General features: G+C 37.9%; 2 protein-coding genes across 9 annotated transcripts in view; one reads left to right on the top strand and one right to left on the bottom strand.

The window, feature by feature from the left end:
* LOC136260364 (uncharacterized) overlaps positions 1 to 19,459 on the bottom strand; it is a 29,193-nt gene extending 9,734 nt beyond the window's left edge. For 2 of the 8 annotated variants that reach the window (XM_066054075.1, XM_066054074.1), the window contains exons 1-5: positions 19,334 to 19,459; positions 18,317 to 18,427; positions 18,162 to 18,267; positions 638 to 687; positions 506 to 569 (exon numbers count right to left, since the gene is read on the bottom strand). In XM_066054075.1, coding sequence (XP_065910147.1) covers positions 506 to 569; positions 638 to 687; positions 18,162 to 18,267; positions 18,317 to 18,371 — 275 coding nt within the window. In that variant the 5' untranslated portion in view covers positions 18,372 to 18,427; positions 19,334 to 19,459. The other 6 variants (XR_010703509.1, XM_066054076.1, XR_010703511.1 and 3 more) reach the window with 6 other exon arrangements.
* A 3,065-nt stretch (positions 19,460 to 22,524) lies between these two features.
* On the top strand, positions 22,525 to 23,564 carry LOC136262593 (T-box transcription factor mls-1-like). The gene is made up of 4 exons (XM_066056978.1): positions 22,525 to 22,790; positions 22,838 to 22,996; positions 23,061 to 23,190; positions 23,239 to 23,564. Exons 1-4 carry the CDS (start codon positions 22,680 to 22,682, stop codon positions 23,418 to 23,420), a joined length of 582 nt encoding a protein of 193 aa, XP_065913050.1. The 5' UTR covers positions 22,525 to 22,679; the 3' UTR covers positions 23,421 to 23,564.
* Positions 23,565 to 23,844: the final 280 nt, after the last annotated feature.

Here is a 23,844-nt window from a genome sequence, read left to right on the forward strand (position 1 = left end):
AAAACATTTGATTATTTTGAAAATATTGTGACATTTAGCAACATCACAATATTGTCAAGATACCACATAACATGAAAATGTGACAAGAAAAAAAGTTAACAGACATACCATATAATCCTACTAAATTAAGTCAACAGATTTTTAATTTGTGAACGCTTTTAATTTATGGAAGCTTGGCTTTTATAAACACCTAATACTTATCAAAACTCGGTTTGAGATCATCTATGGAGTGTAGTAGTTGTAGCAGTTTCTGCTACTGGAGTGTTCACATGTGTTGAGATCATGTGACTGAAGTGTTTCAGTGGAGCAACAAATTAGAGCTGAGTGATAGTGTAACTATAATAATCATGACTGACTTTTATATCATGATAACGGTAGTATCATGATCTTACTAGCAGTTATCAAAGATACTCAACCAAAACACAGGAATAATCCATACACCACATATCAACTTTTATAACTCTCATTGGTAAAAATTGTTATATTATCACTGTATTATACTTACGTATTATCTTTGTTGTCCACGCTCTTTCGGTCGTTCAACTTCAACACTATCATGTTTGCTCCTGCTTTCATGTTTATATTATTTATCATGTCAGCATGATTGTATACTATCATTAACACAATTGTTACTCACCATCATGACAATCATTACTATCGCTAGTCTTGTATGCAGCAAGGATATTTCTGTAGTCATAGAATAAGACAAAATCCATGATGGACACATATCTGCTTTGCAACAATACTGTTCTAAAAAAACATTATTAATGAATGTTTAATTTTATGGATGTGACATCAACCGCAAAATTAAATTCTGTGTAAAAGTTTCATGCAATACAATATAAACTTTCAATATCACCCAGCCATAAAATAGAGTCTCTCCTTTAAAGTTGTAGCAAACATAAGATTTGTTGTCCACACAACACATGAAGGAGTGACGGATGACTTCTTTCAAACAACTACTTGATTGAACCACACAAAGAAATAGTTTGAAGAATACATAAACACACATTATATACAACATCTTCCAGAACAGTTTACACTCCTGACTTAATTTGTAGGCAGTAGATGATTGGTACTCCAGTTTATTTACTGCTACAAAAGGAGTAACTCGAGGCAAGCGTAAGGAATTATGCACTTATTGCACAGCAAAATTTTTACCATAACTAATCATGAAATTTGTACTGCATAAAACAGGCTTTGTATTGACAGCCAAAGTTTGTACTAACTTACTGTGACTGTGGTGTTAGAGCAGATTTCGAAATTTGGATTATGATCACGCATATATTTTTTCCACATAGTTTTGTTAACAGTCATCCTTTCCACTAGCAATCATCTGGTTTGCATGTGGGTCATCACCAGCACTCACACCAACATGTGGTTTTAAACAATGCCAAGCTATGACAAACCTTCTGCTGCCCCACAAACTGAGCTCAGCTCAATCACTTGTAACATTCTTCTGAGTACAACTAAGCACCTACTGACTGAGCTTATTACCACCAAACTGTCAATAGAGGTTATCCAGCATTCCAGAGTCACGTTTTCACATACAAATGCTTGGTGTAATCAGTATGAATGGATAAAGAGTGAAGCGTTCTACAGTGATTATAAAACCACTAAGCAAGAAGTTTTGGTTCAGAGATATGTTCAACAGGTACAATATACTATTGCAAAAAGAGGCCTTCAGTAGTAAAACAATATTGCTTGAGAAAATCTTAGTTGTGAGTTTTGTAATGTATTGTGGGTATTGGTATTTTCCCATATTCAATCCACTTACAATGTTTTCCTATGTGATTGGTCTATTGAGTTGGAAATGTCGAACCAAATTTCTGATTAATTTTCTGAATTTCTAAAAGAAATTCTACATTTCCAGCCATCATTGATGATATTTTTACAAGCAAAGGAATTTATAAAACATACTCCAAAATACACTCATTAGCATGTGAGCTGCAAACAATGGATGCCACCACTAGATGAGAGACACTACACCCTGACATGCCAGTTTGGGATGAGAGCAGCAGGTTTGATTTCTCTGAGAGCCTTCTGACAAAATACAGGTAAAGTTTTGCTATAACTGTACCTTTTTACTACTCAGGTTTGTCATACTGTTTTCTCAGGCCTCTTTACTCTAGACTGTCACCACTTTATGACATTCATCCTCGCAGTCATCAGCCAGAACCAGAGCCTTGGTACCAGAGCACAGAGTGCAGTTAACAATATTAAGCACTTATTTAATTAATAATTATCAAAGCACTGTGCATATTAATTTTGATGCTGTAGCTAATGCCAGTTACATAAGATGCCAGAGGTGATTGCATTTGTTGAATTTGTTCAGTTAGGATATATAGGCTGTGCCTTTATGATGTGCGTACAACAAGTTAATGTTAGTTGATATTCTCAGTGTATCACCACTAGTGTATCCATGGTGACAACATGTAGAGGTCTTTATGCAGGATGGAAGCCATTTCAAGCCTACACTTCCACACTGTACACAAGTTCATATCAAAGTTTTGACACAACAGATGTCACCCACAGTACTAGTCACTCATGATATAGCTAGCTAACTTGTATAGGATACCATCACCTGATGCTAAACTGCAATTTCAAGCATGGACACTCTGTGGATAGTGTGCAACGTTATTGTCTTTACCAGTAATCTATGTGATCACTGGTACAAGAGCAAGCAGTAATATTAATTTTGTGACCTGGTCTGACAAAACAAGTCTTAGTTGTAGCCTTTCCAATTGGCAGGCATGACTTTACAAATCATAACCTGTGTTACACGAGCTCTGCTTTCCTTGATCAGTGGTCTCTGCCAGAAATTTCACACAAAGGAGATGTTGAGTAGCTGGTATGTGTTGAGGTTGTGTTCAAAGTAGGCTGCCACATTATTCTTAGAAAGTAACGAGTAGGACGCCAACATTTCACCAAACTGCCACTTCTCGCAAGTTAATTACGACACTACTTGCTGGTTGTGGCAAATTTTGTAGGACAGACAAACGTGTTAATCCAATCAGCAATATAAATTGAAAACTGTGTGACTGTTTTTCAAGTTTTCAATCATAAAGATGACTTGCTTGTTAAATTCAGCAGCTACATGTTCAGCTCAAGCTACGGTGCAAGTTAGCATTCTTGATTCAAGAAAATACATATTTGATTTGTTAAAATTTTATTCAAGTATTAAATCATGCAATTTACTTCAAGATGTCCACAATTTGCAACCTGCAGCAGTACAATGACTTGATGTAATTACTCTATACATTACGTATTTTGTAACATTCTGTGCATGGCAGATATACATAATGGACTAGTGCAGAGTAATGAGACAAAAGATTAATTCTCAATAACCACATTTATTGCAGTGACATCTTAACTGTCACCACAGGCTTATAGAATATATTGATGTATTTGTCTACATCATAAAATATGTTACTGAAGTATGTATTGAATCAGTGCAGACTGCAGAGTGATGGGTAAGATGAGCTCTTTAATTTCCCATTTCCAGTAACAACATTTGTAGCAGTGCCATCGTACTTGCCACTACAGAAGTCGGATGCTTGATATGATCACTAACATGGCAGCAGGCTCTGCTGAAGTTAGGACTATAGCTACTGGTCACCTGACAACTACTCTCCCAACGGCCATCACCATGGTACACGTCTGAAGGTGGAAATAGTCCAAAAAATGCACCTGGAAAGTAACCATGCTTACCAAAATGGTCTGAATTGATTCTTTTTCTTGTAGGTTGTGGTGTCAACTGGAAAGTGCTGACCTGCCAAGTGGAGTGCAAGATGTGGGTTACACTAGACCTGTTGTCCAGTTGTATGAGAATGAGAGGAACACAGAACAGTTGGCAATGAGATGATTGTGACCAAACCTGGGAGGTATTTGCTATGGGTGTTGGTTGCTCAGTAATCATCATAATTTATTTATTGCTACAGACTACACCTATTAATAAATGGGCATGGCTGAACATATGTTTGCAACGCAATAAGTGGGTGTGGCTAATGAAAGAGCTGTGCAACTAGTGTTATTAAGTTTCCACGTTGTCAAATGGACAAATTTGTTTCTGATAAACCATAGACTACCATTTCTTAAATGAAACCTGTGACTCTTGGTGGAGAAACATGAAAGTGGACCATGATGAATCAGACCCAGGCATCATTATTTTTACCGATGATGCAACAATCTAGCAATGCCTGTGATTGCCAAGCGTGCGTAGTAACCAACGGTCACACAGGGTACCATCACTCAGGCAAGCTGCACAAGGAGCCACATTACCAATTTTGATTCATAGTGGCATTATTATACCCATTGAATTTATATATGCAGACAAAGTATCGTTATTCCCTGAGTTTGAAAGTCAACCTCATTTGTGCATCTAAAGACAGACCACAATATTTACCAAATGACACGTACATTGTTCAGCCTTGTATATTGTTTACACCTGTCAACAACAATCATTCCTCTATACCTCCTCTTATCCCTTCCCATGTGTAATAACGTAGCAGTGTACATTACATGTTTTGTTACACATACTCCACAGGTATGTGATAGAAATTTAGAAGCTTCCAGTAATAATGTTGATTTCTGCTGTGTCAGACAAAGTTTAGACTGAGAGCGTTTCCAATCAAAACTTTAATATTAGAGCATTTTTAGTATACATTATAAGCACATCTACTGTGAAATAACTGAGGGAATGGTCTGAGCTTCTTCTCATATTTTGTACATGTACAAGTTGCAGCATCAACCCAGAAGTGTAGTCCAAGTTGGTTAGACCTCTTGTCTACTACTACACAAACACTGCTTGTGGGAAGAGTTCCATGCTGTGGGCAACAAGATGATTGTTACCAAGCATGGAAGGCAATTTGATGTTGGTGGTCACTATATCATGTTATTTTACAGGAGGATGTTTCGTCGCCATAACTCCAACAGGATTAAAGCCAACAGTTCTCTATACTACTACACAGTTTGTGTCAATACCACTGGGTAGGCACATTGGATGTCACTCATGATGAAGTTAAAATGAAATACCAACATCCATCCACTCCTGGAGCAACCATATGACTTGGTCTTTACAAAACAACGAAACCAAGTCATTATCAAGAATGCTAATGTGAGTATAATATTTTTCCTTTGGCAGTTTTCTCTGCTGCTACTAGTACCAATAGCAAGCCGTGTTCCATCACATACTATGGAAAGCTGGATATAACCTTGCAACAAAGAATATTTTAATACACCTGCAGGTCTACATTATCTACTACATCATCTATGGATTTTCCACACTGTAAGCCTGTACCCCTGATTCAGGTGCAATAACAAGTAACCATTAAAATTTTGTTCAAAAGCTAAAGAGTTAAATCATGTAATTTACCAGTGCATCGATACTGCAGCAATAAGTACACTACAGAAGTAAGTGTTGAACTAACGTAGAGTAACAAAGAAGAGAATGGGAAAGGACAGCTTTTACATTGGTATTATTCTACCTGTCACCATAAGCCTTATCTACCATCACAGATTTTGTTACACACACTGCAGTCCACACTAAATCGATGCTGAGAGATAGGACACTTTTCTTTATCCATTTCCTGTGACCACATTCGTCATACTTGTCACCAACAGGTTGAAGTTTATACAGACTGAAGATGCATGTATCACTGACAGTAAAACACAATCCGGTCAAGTATGGACCACAACACAGACCATCAAGAAACTTCTGATGATCCATACATGGCTTATTGTAGCACTCCCATTGTGTGATGCAATTTTTCTCCTGCTATGGGTAGACAATGACTATTGAGCAGCTTATACTGACTTGACCTTACTTAGACAACTTTTGTGCTTTAAGAGGCAATTCATCTGGTTCCATACACTCATACAAAAAGGTATAGTTGCAGGCTGAAGTTGACACTGAAGGGATTCCGCATTGGTATGATTGCTAATGCAGCTGCTTTAGTTATGGATGTATTATTATTATTATTCAAAAATAATTTCATCACTTTTGACACCTCTATCAGTGGCTTCACCGACTTGCTTCAAAGCACTGAAGGATGAGAGAGTTTGCCAAACAGACAGAGGTGTCAACTGAAATGGCAAATAAATATGGAGACTCAGGAGCGAACCTTCACAGTTATCAATAGTGTTTGCGAGTGTTAGATATCACTAGCATGGCACCACTGGATCCTGGTCTCCTGAAGGTGGAAATTGTTCTCAAGTTACACCTGGGTTTGTGGCATGCAAGCGTGTTCAGCTACCACATTCTAGGTTATCTTCTTACAGGTTGCAGCGTCGACTTGAAAGTGCAAAAATAGCACAAGCTGAGGGTAAACCCGTCGTCCAGATTCATGAGTATAATTTATGGAAAGATTTTAAAGTAGTGGGCAATGGAATGATTGTCACCAAACCTGGAAGGTAATTTATTGCATCTTGGTAGCTACTGTGATAATTCTTTTATCATTTTACAAAAGGATGTTCCCTTATGTGGTGATAACTCCAAAGGGATTATAAATTCAACAATGCTTTACACTGTTGAATTGCACATAGTTTGTGCTGATAACTTGAGATACAAGTATACAAACTCTAAGTGGCACAGTGCTGGCACATCAGATGTGACTCATGATGTAACTCGTATGAAGTATCAACATCCGTCCACCCCGGCACTAGGAAACCAGTTAAATGATCAACCAATGGATTTTAAAACAATGAAGTTAACTCATTATTCAAACAGCAAGAATGGACATGTAAGTAGTCATTGTGTACCTAAATAGCTCTTATACACTGACTCTTAATTCCCTACGTTGCAGATTTTGTTGTACGCTTTGCACAAATATGTATCTGAAGTGCTTATTGAATCAGTGCCACAGCAGCATCATGGAGAGAAAGAACACCAATTTCCTGTCACAGCTTTCATAGCGGTGTCTTCTTACATGTCACCACAAGTAAGGTTGAATTTACACAAACTGGAGATGTATGTATAATGTCATTTCAGGAATCTGCATTGAAAGTACAACATAATCAATTTGCTCAAGGGTTCAAAAACCCACCACAGTTGAATCATTCTCCCTTGGCATTGGTCAATCCAGGCCCAACAACCATACCACCACTACCAGTTCCTCCACTGATTCCTCATCATAACAGTTAGTGTACACTTAATCCAATACAAGTTAATTTTAAATGTCTTTTGTCTCCAAGTTTTCCTGCTACCCTGGCAGCTGGGTGCTACCTATGGTAATGAGCCATAGTTTGTTCCACATGGAATACCATGCAGTGAAATTCCTTCTGTGATTGCATACAATCAGTCGGAGTATTTCAATTAAGAGTGCATTTGTAATTTATTGTACAGCTATTTGTTCACCTATTCAAATTTGTAATTTCACAATTTTTAAAATTATCTAATCATATCTCTGAAGCTTGGTTATAGTTTATAACGTCTGAGCAGGGGGAGTAACAAGAAAATATTCAGCAGACACAACAGTAACACTTCATTCTCTCAAAAGGTCCAACCTACCAATCATCAAAGGCCGCAAACATAATTACAATTAACTGTAGCTGTGCAGTACAGTTTATAGTATAATATGACAATTGAGAACTGATGTAAAACTATTACCATATGTATGCCTTGCAGCTAAAGGAAGCTTTACTGTATTACTGATAGGCTACTGTATGTACAAACTAAAGATTCATGCATTGTTAGCATTAAAAGGAAAACATAATTCTCTTACTCTTGGTACAGACCACAACAGTTATTCTTTCCTTGGCAGCCTTTTCCAGCTTTTCCAGCACTCCAGAGTCACATTTTCACATACAAATGCTTGGTGTAATGAGTATGAATGGATAAATAGTGAAGTGTTCTACAGTGATTTTAAACCACTAAGCAAGAAGTTTTGGTTCAGAGATATGTTCAACAGATACAATATACTATTGCAAAAGGAGGCCTTCAGAATATTGTTTGAGAAAATCTTAGTTGTGAGTTTTGTAATGTATTGTGAGTATCAGTACTTTCCATATACATTCAATCCACTCACAATGTTTTCCCACGTGACGAGTTGGAAATGTCGAACCAAATTTCTGACTAATTTTCTTACATTTCCAGCAATCATTGACGATATTTCTACAAGCAAAAGAATTTTATAAAACATATTCCAAAATACACTCATTAGCACGTGAGCTGCAAACAATGGATGCCACCACTAGATGAGAGACACTGCACCCTCACATGCCGGTTTGGGATGGGAGTAGCAGGTTTGATTTCTCTGAGAGCCTTCTGACAAAATACAGGTAAAGTTTTGCTATAACTGTACCTTTTTACTACTCAGGTTTGTCGTACTGTTTGCTCAGGTCTCTTTACTCTAGACTACCACCACTTTGTGACATTCATCCTCGCAGTCATCAGCCAGAACCAGAGCCTTGGTGCCAGAGCACAGAGCGCAGTTTATGATATTAAGCACTTTAATTATCAAAGCACTGTGTATATTAATTTTGATGCTGTAGCTAATGCCAGCTACATATGATGCCAGAGGTGATTAAATTTGTTGAATTTGTTCAGTTATGGTATATATAGGCTGTGCCTTTATGATGTGGTACAACAAGTTAATATTAGTTGATATTCTCAGTGTATCACCACTAGTGTATCCATGGTGACAACATGTAGAGGTCTTTATGCAGGATGGGAGTCATTTCAAGCCTACACTGCCACACTAAATACAAGTTCATATCAAAGTGTTGACACAACAGATATCACCCACAGTACTAGTCACTCATGGTGTAGCTAGCTAACTTGTATAGGATTGATGCTAGGACTGTTGTAGAGCAGCTACCATATATTCTACAGCTAGCCGAACACATGATGATTGTTAAACTGCAATTTCAAGCATAGGTACTCTGTGGATAGTGTGCAACATTATTGTCTTGAAGTCCAGTGACTACACAACGGTTTTTCTCAGTCCCGTAGCATCAGGTGATGGTGACTTTGATTGCTAGTATCATTTTTTCTTTCTGGTTCTACTAGCATTTTGTAGCATTGACTGCTTTACTTTTATTGTGTATAAGATGCTGTGGCACAAGCTCCATACACCAAAGTGCATATTAGAGAATAGTGAAGAGAGACTGACAACATTTTGAACAACATTAAATTTCATGGCTTCCTTTCATTGCAGTACTATACAGCAGTTACATACTTTAAACATAGCATTATTAAATGTGCGTTGTTATTCCCATGTACATGCAGGTGGTGTCAAATGTTAAGCATACCAGTAATCTATGTGATCACTGGTACAAGAGCAAGCAGTAATATTAATTTTGTGACCTGGTCTGACAAAACAAGTTTTAGCTATAGCCTCTCCAATTGGCAGGCACGACTTTACAAATCATAACCTGTGCTGCATGAGCTCTGCTTTCCTTGATCAGTGGTCTCTGCCAGAAATTTCACACAAAGGAGATATTGAGTAGCTGGTATGTGTTGAGGTTGTGTTCAAAGTAGGCTGCCACATTATTCTTAGAAAGTAACGAGTGGGTCACCAAAGTGCTGCTTCACGCGAGTCAAGTCACTACTTGCTGGCTGTTGCAAATTTTGCAGGACAGACAAACGTGTTAATTCAAGCAGCAAATAAATTGAAAACTGTGTGGCTGTCTTTTAAGTTTTTAATCGTAACTAAAGATGACAGCTCAAGCTATGCTGGAAAGCTATCGCAGCACCTCAAAGATGACGCCAATATTTCACCAAACTGCGACTTATCGCAAGTTAATTATGACACTACTTGCTGGCTGTGGCAAATTTTGCAAGACAGACAAACGTGTTAATCCAATCAGCAAAATAAATTGAAAACTGTGTGACTGTTTTTCAAGTTTTCAATCATAAAGATGACTTGCTTGTTAAATTCAGCAGCTACATGTTCAGCTCAAGCTACGGTGCAAGTTAGCATTCTTGATTCAAGAAAACGCATATTTGATTTGTTAAAATTTTATTCAAGTATTAAATCATGCAATTTACTTCAAGATGTTTACAATTTGCAACCTGCAGCAGTACAATGACTTGATGTAATTACTCTATACATTACGTATTTTGTAACATTCTGTGCATGGCAGATATACATAATGGACTAGTGCAGAGTAACGAGACAAAAGATTAATTCTCAATAACCACATTTATTGTAGTGACATCTTAACTGTCACCACAGGCCTATAGAATATATTTGTCTACATCATAAAATATGTCACTGAAGTATGTACTGAATCAGTGCAGACTGCAGAGTGATGGGGAAGATGAGCTCTTTAATTTCCCATTTCCAGTAACAACATTTGTACCAGTGTCATTGTACTTGCCACCACAGAAGTCGGATGCTTGATATGATCACTGACATGGCAGCAGGCTCTGCTGAAGTTAGGACTATAGCTACCGGTCACCTGACAACTACTCTCCCAACGGCCATCACCATGGTACACATCTGAAGGTGGAAATCGTCCAAAAAATGCACCTGGAAAGTAACCATGCTTACGTCTGAATTGATTCTTTTTTCTTATAGGTTGTGGTGTCAACTGGAAAGTGCTTACTGATGATGCAACAATCTAGCAATTCCTGGGATTGCCAAGTATGAGTATTAACCAACGGTCACACAGGGTACCATCACTCAGGCAAGGAGCCACATTACCAATTTTGATTCATAGTGGCATCATTATACCCATTGAATTTATATATGCAGACAAAGTATCGTTATTCCCTGAGTTTGAAAGTCAACCTCATTTGTGAATCTAAAGACAGACCACAATATTTACCAGATGACACGTACATTGTTCAGCCTTGTATATTGTTTACACCTGACAACAACAATCATTCCTCTATACCTCCTCTTATCCTTTCCCATGTGTAATGATGTAGCAGTGTACATTACATGTTTTGTTACACATACTCCACAGGTATGTGATGGAAATTTAGAAGCTTCCAGTAGTAATGTTGAGTTCTGCTGTGTCAGACAAAGTTTAGACTGAAAGCGTTTCCAATCAAAACTTTAATATTAGAGCATTTTTAGTATACATTATAAGCACATCTACTGTGAAATAACTGAGGGAATGGTCTGAGCTTCTTCTCATATTTTGTACATGTACAAGTTGCAGCATCAACCCAGAAGTGTAGTGCAAGTTGGTTAGACCTCTTGTCTACTACTACACAAACACTGCTTGTGGGAAGAGTTCCATGCTGTGGGCAACAAGATGATTGTTACCAAGCATGGAAGGCAATTTGATGTTGGTGGTCACTATATCATGTTATTTTACAGGAGGATGTTTCATCGTCATAACTCCAACAGGATTAAAGCCAACAGTTCTCTACACTACTACACAGTTTGTGCCAATACCGCTGGGTAGGCACATTGGATGTCACTCACAATGAAGTTAAAATGAAATACCAACATCCATCCACTCCTGGAGCAACCATATGACTTGGTCTTTACAAAACAATGAAACTATCAAGAATGTCAATGTGAGTATAATATATTTCTTTCGGCAGCCTCTTTTCTGCTGCTACTAGTACCAATAGCAAGCCGTGTTCCATCACATACTATGGAAAGCTGGATATAACCTTGCAACAAAGAATATTTTAATACACCTTGCAGGTCTACATTATCTACTACATCATCTATGGATTTTCCACACTGTAAGCTTGTACTCCTGATTCAGGTGCAATAACAAGTAGCCATTAAAATTTTGTTCAAAAGCTAAAGAGTTAAATCATGTAATTTACCCGTGCATCGATACTGCAGCAGTAAGTACACTACAGAAGTAAGTGTTGAACTAACGTAGAGTAACAAAGAAGAGAATGGGAAAGGACAGCTTTTACATTGGTATTATTCTACCTGTCACCATAAGCCTTATCTACCATCACAGATTTTGTTACACACACTGCAGTCCACACTAAATCGATGCTGAGAGATAGGACACTTTTCTTTATCCATTTCCTGTGACCACATTTGTCATACTTGTCACCAACAGGTTGAAGTTTATACAGACTGAAGATGCATGTATCACTGAGAGTAAAACACAATCTGGTCAAGTATGGACCACAACACAGACCATCAAGAAACTTCTGATGATCCATACATGGCTTATTGTAGCACTCCCATTGTGTGACGCAATTTTTCTCCTGCTATGGGTAGACAATGACTATTGAGCAGCTTATACTGACTTGACCTTACCTAGACAACTTTTGTGCTTTAAGGGGCAATTCATCTGGTTCCATACACTCATACAAAAAGGTATAGTTGCAGGCTGAAGTTGACACTGAAGGGATTCCGCATTGGTATGATTGCTAATGCAGCTGCTTCAGTTATGGACGTATTATTATTATTATTCAAAAATAATTTCATCACTTTTGACACCTCTATCAGTGGCTTCACCGACTTGCTTCAAAGTACTGAAGGATGAGAGAGTTTGTCAAACAGACAGAGGTGTCAACTGAAATGGCAAATAAATATGGAGACTCAGGAGCGAACCTTCACAGTTATCAATAGTGTTTGCGAGTATTAGATATCACTAGCATGGCACCACTGGATCCTGGTCTCCTGAAGGTGGAAATTGTTCTCAAGTTACACCTGGGTTTGTGGCATGCAAGCGTGTTCAGCTACCACATTCTAGGTTATCTTCTTACAGGTTGCAGCGTCGACTTGAAAGTGCAAGAATAGCACAAGCTGAGGGTAAACCCGTCGTCCAGATTCATGAGTATAATTTACGGAAAGATTTTAAAGTAGTAATGATTGTCACCAAACCTGGAAGGTAATTTATTGCATCTTGGTAGCTACTGTGATAATTCTTTTATCATTTTACAGAAGGATGTTCCCTTATGTGGTGATAACTCCAAAGGGATTATAAATCCAACAATGCTTTACACTGTTGAATTGCACATAGTTTGTGCTGATAACTTGAGATACAAGTATACAAACTCTCAGTGGCACAGTGCTGGCACATCAGATGTGACTCATGATGTAACTCGTATGAAGTATCAACATCCGTCCACCCCGGCACTAGGAAACCAGTTAAATGATCAACCAATGGATTTTAAAACAATGAAGTTAACTCATTATTCAAACAGCAAGAATGGACATGTAAGGAGTCATTGTGTACCTAAATAGCTCTTTTACACTGACTCTTAATTCCCTACGTTGCAGATTTTGTTGTACGCTTTGTACAATATGTATCTGAAGTGCTTATTGATTCAGTGCCACAGCAGAATCAAGGAGAGAAAGAACAGTTTCATTACCAATTTCCTGTCACAGCTTTCATAGCGGTGTCTTCTTACCTGTCACCACAAGTAAGGTTGAATTTACACAAACTGGAGATGTATGTATAATGTCATTTCAGGAATCTACATTGAAACTACAACATAATCAATTTGCTCAAGGGTTCAAAAACCCACCACAGTTGAATAATTCTCCCTTGGCATTGGTCAATCCAGGCCCAACAACCATACCACCACTACCAGTTCCTCCACTGATTCCTCATCATAACAGTTAGTGTACACTTAATCCAATACAAGATAATTTTAAATGTCTTTTGTCTCCAAGTTTTCCTGCAATGCCAACTCTACCCTGGAAGCTGGGTGCTACCTATGGTAATGAGCCATAGTTTGTTCCACATGGAATACCATGCAGTGAAATTCCATCTGTGATTGCATACAATCAGTCGGAGTATTTTAATTAAGATTGTATTTGTAATTTATTGTACAGCTATTTATTCACCTATTCAAATTTGTAATTTCACAATTTTTAAAATTATCTAATCATATCTCTGAAGCTTGGGTTATAGTTTATAACGTCTGTGCAGGGGGAGTAACAAGAAAATATTCAGCAGACACAACAGTAACACTTCATTCTCTCAAAAGGTCCAACCTACCAATCATCAAAGGCCGCAAACATAATTACAATTAACTGTAGCTGTGCAGTACAGTTTATAATATAATATAACAATTGAGAACTGAGGTAAAACTATTACCATATGTATGCCTTGCAGTTAAAGGAAGTTTTACTGTATTACTGATAGGCTACTGTATGTACAAACTAAAGATTCATGTATTGTTAGCATTAAAAGGAAAACATAATTCTCTTACTCTTGGTACAGACCACAACAGTTATTCTTTCCTTGGCAGCCTTTTCCAGCTTTTCCAGCACTCCAGAGTCACATTTTCGCATACAAATGCTTGGTGTAATGAGTATGAATGGATAAATAGTGAAGTGTTCTACAGTGATTTTAAACCACTAAGCAAGAAGTTTTGGTTCAGAGATATGTTCAACAGATACAATATACCATTGCAAAAGGAGGCCTTCAGAATATTGTTTGAGAAAATCTTAGTTGTGAGTTTAGTAATGTATTGTGGGTATCGGTACTTTCCATATATATTCAATCCACTCACAATGTTTTCCCACGTGACGAGTTGGAAATGTCGAACCAAATTTCTGACTAATTCTCTTACATTTCCAGCAATCATTGACGATATTTCTACAAGCAAAAGAATTTTATAAAACATATTCCAAAATACACTCATTAGCACGTGAGCTGCAAACAATGGATGCCACCACTAGATGAGAGACACTACACCCTCACATGCCGGTTTGGGATGGGAGCAGCAGGTTTGATTTCTCTGAGAGCCTTCTGACAAAATACAGGTAAAGTTTTGCTGTAACTGTACCTTTTTACTACTCAGGTTTGTCGTACTGTTTGCTCAGGCCTCTTTACTCTAGACTACCACCACTTTGTGACATTCATCCTCGCAGTCATCAGCCAGAACCAGAGCCTTGGTGCCAGAGCACAGAGCGCAGTTTATGATATTAAGCACTTTAATTATCAAAGCACTGTGTATATTAATTTTGATGCTGTAGCTAATGCCAGCTACATATGATGCCAGAGGTGATTAAATTTGTTGAATTTGTTCAGTTATGGTATATATAGGCTGTGCCTTTATGATGTGGTACAACAAGTTAATATTAGTTGATATTCTCAGTGTATCACCACTAGTGTATCCATGGTGACAACATGTAGAGGTCTTTATGCAGGATGGGAGTCATTTCAAGCCTACACTGCCACACTAAATACAAGTTCATATCAAAGTGTTGACACAACAGATGTCACCCACAGTACTAGTCACTCATGGTGTAGCTAGCAAACTTGTATAGGATACCATCACCTGATGCTAAACTGCAATTTCAAGCATAGACACTCTGTGGATAGTGTGCAACATTATTGTCTTGAAGTACAGTGACTACACAACGGTTTTTCTCAGTCCCGTAGCATCAGGTGATGGTGACATTGATTACTGGTATCATTTTTCTTTCTGGTTCTACTAGCATTTTGTAGCATTGACTGCTTTACTTTTATTGTGTATAAGATGTTGTGGCACAAGATCCATACACCAAAGTGCATATTGGAGAATAGTGAAGAGAGATTGACAACATTTTGAGTAACATTAAATTTCATGGTTTCCTTTCATTGCAGTATACAGCAGTTACTTTAAACGTAGCATTATTAAATGTGTGTTGTTATTCCCATGTACATGCAGGTGATGTCAAATGTTAAGCATACCAGTAATCTATGTGATCCCTGGTACAAGAGAAAGCAGTAATATTAATTTTGCGACCTGGTCTGACAAAACAAGTCTTAGCTATAGCCTTTCCAATTGGCAGGCATGACTTTACAAATCATAACCTGTGCTGCATGAGCTCTGCTTTCCTTGATCAGTGGTCTCTGCCAGAAATTTCACACAAAGGAGATGTTGAGTAGCTGGTATGTGTTGAGGTTGTGTTCAAAGTAGGCTGCCACATTATTCTTAGAAAATAACGAGTGGGACGCCAACATTTCACCAAACTGCCACTTCTCGCAAGTTAATTATGTCACTACTTGCTGGCTGTGGCAAATCTTGTACGACAGACAAACGTGTTAATGCAGCAAATAAATTGAAAACTGTATGGCTGTTTTTCAAGTTTTCAATCACAACCATTTTTGTAAAGATGACTTGCTTGTTAAATTCAGTAACTACGTGTTCAGCTCAAGCTATGGTGCAAGCTAGCATTAGTTAACAAGCAAGCTAACACTCCACAATCTGGATAGAGTGCATATTAAGTAAAGAAACAAGACATATTTCCTCAAACAACATTTATTGCTGTATCTTCCTAACATTCATGACAGATAAGGTTGTCAAGAATGCATTTATTGATGCAGTTGCAAGTTTAAACTCATTTATGAGTTCAAGGACAGGCTACAACATCCATACTACACATTTGTGTCGATAACACTGATGGTGTCAAAACAAAATAGATGTCACTCATAACTGTACCATATACGTAAAAAGTTTCGAGGTGGAAAACTCGTAGATGAATGACTATGGCAAGATTCGTAGGAAAATTTTCGTAGATAGGTAGTTACAATAGCTAATTATATGTATATAATCTGGATTTGGAGGAAAATTTTCGTAGGTGAAAGGTGATCTACAAAATCTATGAAAATTTTCCACCTCGAAATTTTTTACGTATACAGGTAACTAATATGAGCATATCATCACCTGATGGTGAGAAAAGCTAAACATCTGACCATTGAACTTCAAGACAATAAAACTGAACAGAGCAAGAATGACATATCATTGTGAACAGCCATCACATATCCAGTTGCAGAATATATATGCTATGTACTATCATAGATAATAGAGTAAAAGGAATAGGAAACGCAAGCGATTTCCGGTTTGATTTCCGTTACGCGTGACTTGAAAGGACAAGACAGTTTTGTGCTCAAGCATGGGAATTAGTGTTCTAAGCAGCGTAAATAGTGACCCAACAGACTACAGCAAGTATTTAGGCCTTTGTGAGAGATTTTGGCGAGAGAATTCAGACCGTAGATTTTGTAACAAAGCGTATCGCATTAACCGTAATTGTTACATGCTGTCATAGTTTCGCTCATAGTACCTTCATGCCTCGTCCATACCACTTCTTTTTATAGCCGGTTCCACTTTCGAATCTTGTGGTAAGCTAGGCGTGTCACCAACACAGTCTTTTACCGTTGCGTTGCACTGCAAGGTGGTTTAAACTTTTGGTAAAAAATGGAAGATACTTAGTCGTTTCTTCAAGCAACAGTTCCTGTTTTGCTCTGATATTTCCTCTGGTTCTCTCTGTTAAATGGTAAGGAATAGGTTTATCACAGTTAAAAGGATAGAATATATTTACGAAGAAAGTAAAGTGGTTTAAAGTAATTTTTGGGCCGTTTTTTTTACTTTCAATCTCTTTAATTTTGCGCACAACTTCCTTGAAGGTTGGTACCATCCTAGTTCCCTTGGTTACTTACTTGAGTTCATTGTAGCGAAGTTTCACAGTTGTTGGTTGCAAAATTCTGTCGTTACAACAATTTGTCTCTCTTTGATACAAGCGCAGCAAGCGTAACGAGTATGTTCGTGATGTAATACAAGGAATTCTAATAGAAATGTACGTATTTTGTGACGTCACGTTATTGCGTTTCCTATCCCTTTTAAATACTCTATTATCTATGGTACTATAGACTTAAGCAGTGACACATCCTCAATCACTTTATTTATTCCTATTCTTAATTCACTCACTGAGTTGCTTCAAACTGACTTTGGAATCATGACCATGAAAAAAATGCTTCTCTCTACACAAACCCAATTCAGTAGTTGTGAAGCTCAATAGATGTACTGCTTATACAATTAGATCCAAGGTTCAAAAACAGAGTGATGATGAAGAAGAAGGAAGTCATGAAACTCTACAGTCCAACACAACTGAGAGTCCATCAACCCCAATAGATGCCTCCTCTCCTAAAAGAGCTTAACAAGTCAAAGGAGTGTTCTTTGAGCTACAGCTGTGATGAAATGATGAAAGAACACGACAGTGAACATGATGATGATTATACATCATGTGAAAAAGTTGTTGATACTAAATTATCTTGGAGATTGAGCCAATACTCATTGTCATACTAGTCCATTACAGTATTGTATGGAGAATAAATCATGGTATCCTCTACTTGCATGAATTGCAAGGAAGTATCTGACACCTCTCTGTATACTACAATTTCATCAGAGAGATTATTCAGCACTGCATGTTGGTAATATTGTGTTCGACAGACAAAAGGACACGACTAGAAATGTTATACTTTTAAAAAAAAAAACATTCACTTACACTTACATATTGTCATTGTTGTCCACGCTCTTTCGGTCGTTCAACTTCAACACTATCATGTTTGCTCCTGCTTTCATGTTTATATTATTTATCATGTCAGCATGATTGTATACTATCATTAACACAATTGTTACTCACCATCATGACAATTGATTAATCACCACTATTGCTCAGCTCAAATAGTCTTGTATGCAGCAAGGATATTTCTGTAGTCATAGAATAAGACAAAATCCATGTTGGTCATGTTAGCTGCTTTGCAACAATGTGCTGCCCTATAAAAACATTATTAATGGATGTTTAATTTTATGGATGTGACATCAACCTTAAACTTAAATTCCATATAAAATTTTCATGCAATACAATATAAACTTTCAATACCACCCAGCCATAAAATAGAGTCTCTCCTCAGTTAAGTGAAAGATCTAGCAAACAGATTTGTTATCCATACAACACATGAAGGAGTGACAGATGACTTCTTTTAAACAGCTACTTGATTGAAACACAAAAACAGTTTGAAGAATACATTATATAGACCCTTTTCAGGTGAGCTGCTGCCATAGCAACATCCGCCATCTTAGAGTACAACCCGTTTTGCAACCCCGTTAGCGTTACTTTCTATAAGAGTAAAACAATACCCAGGAAGTTGAACTTCTTCTGCATTCCACAGCAAAGGTTGACCTGGTTAAACATATGCTTTCCCCCATGCTACCAGGCTAGGGTTTCAAAATGGGTTGTACTCCAAAATGGCGGATGTTGCTGACAGCTGCTTACCTGAAAAGGGTCTATACAACATCTTCAAGAACAATTTACACTTCTGACCTCGCTTCTGACTTAATTAATTTGTAGGCAGTAGATGACTGGTACTCTACTGCTACAAAAGGAGGAGTAACTTGAAGCAAGCATAAGGAATTATGCACTTATCGCACAGTAAAATTATGCCCATAACTAATGGTGAAACTAGTACTACAATCCAAAGAAGCATTTCCAGCCACCGAGCCAGTAGCCATTATTTCTACAAGTGAAGGAATTTTATAAAAAGTATTCCCATTGCCATGCGAGCTGCAATAATGGACGTTACCACCACTAGACGAGAGAAACTACACCCTGGCATGCTACTTAGGGACGGGAACAGCAGGTTGGCAAAATACAGGTAAGAATTAGTTTCACTATAACTCTACCTTTACTACTCAGGTTTGTCGTAGTGTTTGCTCAGGCCTCTTTACTCTAGACTGCCACCGCCTGTGACATTCATCCTCGCATTCATCAGCCAGAGCCTCGGCGTCGGATCAGCTAGAGCACACTGTGAGTGTCTCACCAAAGCATATATTATTAAGTGCTAATTAAATCAATAAATTATCTAATTTAACGTCACTTTTTAAGTAAATCAACCCTGGTGACATGTAGAGGTGAGTCTACACTGCCACACTATATACAAGTTTGTATTGAAGTGTTGACACAACAGATATCACTCAGTACTGGTCACTCATGATGTAGCTAGCTAACTTATATATGGTACCGGCCATCACCTGATGCTAGAACTGAGAAAAGCTGTTGTAGAGTAGCTATCATATATTCTACAGCTAGCCGGACACGTGATGACTACCAAACTGCAATTTCAAGCATGGACACTCTGTGGGTAGTGTGCAATGTTATTGTCTTGAAGTACAGTTTTGCCTTTCTCAGTCTCGTAGCATCAGGTGATAGTGATCTTGATTGCCAGTCAGTATAATTTTTCTTGCTAGTATTTTGTAGCATTGAATGTTTTATTATGTGTAACATGCTCCACCAAAGTGCATATTGGAGGAGTGGAGAACAGTGAAGAGAATCACCTGAGAAGACAAATTTATTTCCAGTGGCAACATTTCAAGCAACATTAACTTTCATGGCTTCCTTTCACTGCAGTATAGCTACTTTAACAGTATAGTGTTGTTATTCCCATGTACATGCAGGTGGTGTTAAGTTTGAGAGTTAAAAGCATACCAGTAATCTGTGTGATCACTGGTACAAGAGTATTAAATTTGTGACCTGGTCTGACAAAACAAAGTCTTAGTCGCTATAGCCTTTCCAATTGGCACGACTTTACAAATCATAACCTGTGTTGTGAATACTGAAGATAGCTAGTGGCTTAGAACTTTGCCAGCTTGAAGATGTTTCTGTAGTTAACATGTGAGTAGACTCAATCATGACAAAGGCATGGGTTGTCAAACTTGGATGTTTGTATTTGGAAAGACTATAAAGCTTCCATTTTGTCACACCATGAACGAGTCACTTTCTGTTTTAGCCGACACATGAACCTTGACGAAACCTACCAATCCTTAACATTCTATTGTGATCATGAGACCTCAGTAAGTAAAAAATTGCTACAAGATTTACTCCAGAGAGCCATAAAATATTTAGTAGTTAAGCAGCAAACTGTCTTGTCACTATTATTCCAGCAGTCACTTAATATATATGATAAGTTCTTTAATGGCTTACAAGATTTATACTTTGTTGCTGACCCATCATGCCCACCACATCCCTTCAAGTTATCAACAAAACAGTACACAGTGTACATTTGCCAGTATCGTTGTTTGTTCAGCGCCATTTTCCATCCTTTTCATTTTGCACTATGTATATATGTTGCCATTGAGTCCCAGACAATTAGCCACTTTAAGGACTGGTGACCTTTCTATACAGATGGATGCTGGCTAAGACAGGTTCCACTATATCTTTAGTCTGTATTTACTGCATTGATGTAGGTATGTATATCACTCCAATATTCAGTCTAGCCCTTTGTGTTACATGATTGACCATATATGGGAATCCTACATACTCCACCAGCAATTAATCATGGGATACTTGTATACACAGTGTGTGATTTCTTACCTGAAGGTTCTCACCTAATCAGCAACATATACACACAAAGTAAATTGTTGCTGTGAATGTTACTTTGTTGTTATCAATGTTAGACCACATGGGTCACAAGTTAAGGCTCCACAACATGATGTACATAATTTGTCATATAGCCACCTTTGGATCAATCAAGGATCCTGATTATTGACCTGCCTTTCCAGGTCAGTTTACATACTAAAGCCCATTAAGAAGTGTCCAGATTATGTATAGGTGTCAATATGCACAGTAGCAGGTCATACTGACTGTATGTGTAGCTATGCTATGATGCATGCAATGGCTATAATGATTTTCAGCTCCACGTATATATTTTTCTGTTACATCCAGACATGAATACAGGAGGTTTTTAATACATTATGACAATAGACCCTTGGTGAGCTGCTACCATAGCTACTTTCACCATCTTGGAGTACTGAGCCCATTTTTCAACCCTGATAGTGTAGGAGAGAGCATATAGGGTTAACCTGATCAGCCTTTGTCGTAGAATATAGAAGCAGCTCTACTTCCTGGAACTGTTTTACTCTTATAAAAACCAATGCTATCAGGGCTGCAAAAAAAAAAAAAAAAAACAGGGTTGTACTCCAAGATAGCGGATGTTGCTATGGTAGCAGCTCAGGGTCTATATAACTAATAATGATATGTGTGTATTTTGTATGGCTGACATGCATGATATTAAATCCCAGCCAGTGGTTAAATACGTACTTAAAGCCAAGGGACCTGCTGGTGAAAACAGGTCAAACAGTGTAAAAGTAGAGGAAGAGAGTAATCAATTGGTCCCAGGGACAGCTGATTTTCCCTAGATTAGTCTCGTGAGTTCTGCTTGATCAGTGGTCTGCCAGCTATTTCACGCAAAGGAGATGTTGAGTAGCTGGTATGCGTTGAGGTTGTGACCTTTCAAAGTAGGCCGCCACATTATTCTTAGAAATTAACGAGTGGGTCACCAAAGTGCCGCTTCGCGCAAGTCAATTACGTCACTACTTGCTGGCTGTTGCAAATTTTGCAGGACAGACAAACGTGTTAATTCAAGCAGCAAATAAATTGAAAAACTGTGTGGCTGTCTTTTAAGTTTTTAATCGTAACTAAAGATGACAGCTCAAAATCGCAGTACCTCAGAAGTCTCGTTAATGTCCTCTATTCCTACCTACTCGAGTAGTAGCTGCAGTAGTAGCAGTCAGGATTTAAGCATCATCAGTGGTGAATGCGAAAATCGTCGTGACATTGCATCGACGTAAGTGTCAACTCAATCGTGCCAGTACTGTCAATCATTGTACTACTCAGGTTGTCCGATGGCGGAACTGAAGTGTCAAGTGGAGCCAGTGGATCAGGACAGACAGTTCATGTCTCCTTGCAAGAGAACGAATTGTGGAAACAGTTCTATCTCGTTGGTAATGAAATGATTTTGACCAAAGCTGGCAGGCAAGAATTATTGTGTATGTATTTCAGCACCACAATTATAGCTACATGCTTTACAGGAGGATGTTTCCGTTTGTCGTCGTTACTCCGTCGGGACTCAAGCCAGGAGCTCTTTATACTGTTGTATTGCAGATAGTCTGTGCAGACAGCTTCAGGTATAAATATACGGACTCCAGATGGCACAGCATTATCAGAACAGATGTGACGCATGACGAAAGTCAAATGAAGTATCAGCACCCATTTACCCCTGCACTGGGAGAACACTTGAATAATCATCCATTAGATTTCAAGACCATGAAATTGACACACCACTCAACAAGCAAGAATGGAGACGTGAGTACAATGTTGTTGATACAATTTCTGATGTCTGTCACTATCAGGTTTTATTAAACACAATGCACAAATATTTGGTGGAGGTACACATTAAAGAAACATATGGTGAAGAATGTCACCCCCAAAATGATGTTGAGAAAGCAAGCTATGTCTTTAGATTCCCAGTCACTACCTTTATTACTGTAACTTCTTACCTTTCACCACAGGTAATTACATCACAAAAAAATCATATTACTAATTATGTAGAATGTAATCAATCTTTACCTCTAGTTAACACAATTGAAGGTGGATCACAACCACTTTGCTAGAGGTTTCAAGAACAGACCAGATGAGCAGAATTTAATACCAACAATTGCATCCAGCCCATTACCCATTATCTTCCCTCCTCCAAACCCACATGGTTAGTACCATACAGTGTATGATATGTATACTATTGGTGGTATTCTAGGTCTGCCAATTGCATCACTGCCATCTTTCACATCACTGCCATCTTTCACATCACTGCAATCTTTCCCGACTGCCATAAACCCAACTCCAGTCAATTTCTACCCTAGTCTTACCACTTACTACCCAGATCCTTATAACTATCCAGTCCATTATTCAGTCAGTAATGAAGAGCAGCAAAACTGAATACAAGTAGTTGACGTTTATAAATTTATAGCAAATGAATTTTGTGTGTTGTTTGTTATCAGGAATTGTTTGGCAAATTTTATTAATAAAGCTAGCACTTATTTGGGAAATGGGTTGCTCAATACTGACATTATTTATAGAAGAATGCAGTCATGATGATATTCAGTGGCAGGATTAATTTTAGGCCGATACCAAATCCTCATCATTCATACATTACTCAACAATTCATTAGAATGTGAACAACTAACAGTAATATTAAATAACCACTGTACATTTCTTGTATTTGTAATGTATATAATTAGCTACAGCTGTAAAAGAAAATTATGTTAGATACACTAATTGAAGGAATGGAATGTGAGAGACAAAACATGTGTAATGTGATTTAATGCACTCTCATACACTTGCTTGTATACAGTCATTAGTT

The sequence above is a fragment of the Dysidea avara genome, chromosome 7, assembly GCF_963678975.1.
Source record: "Dysidea avara chromosome 7, odDysAvar1.4, whole genome shotgun sequence".
NCBI lineage: Eukaryota > Metazoa > Porifera > Demospongiae > Dictyoceratida > Dysideidae > Dysidea > Dysidea avara.

Excerpts from the sequence above, each read along its gene's own strand:
- LOC136262593 (XM_066056978.1), top strand. The coding sequence starts at position 22,680 with ATGAAGTATCAGCACCCATTTACCCCTGCACTGGGAGAACACTTGAAT. Across the intron at positions 22,997-23,060 it reads CTTCTTACCTTTCACCACAG|TTAACACAATTGAAGGTGGA; the intron begins GTAATTACATCA and ends CTTTACCTCTAG. Across the intron at positions 23,191-23,238 it reads CCCTCCTCCAAACCCACATG|GTCTGCCAATTGCATCACTG; the intron begins GTTAGTACCATA and ends GTGGTATTCTAG.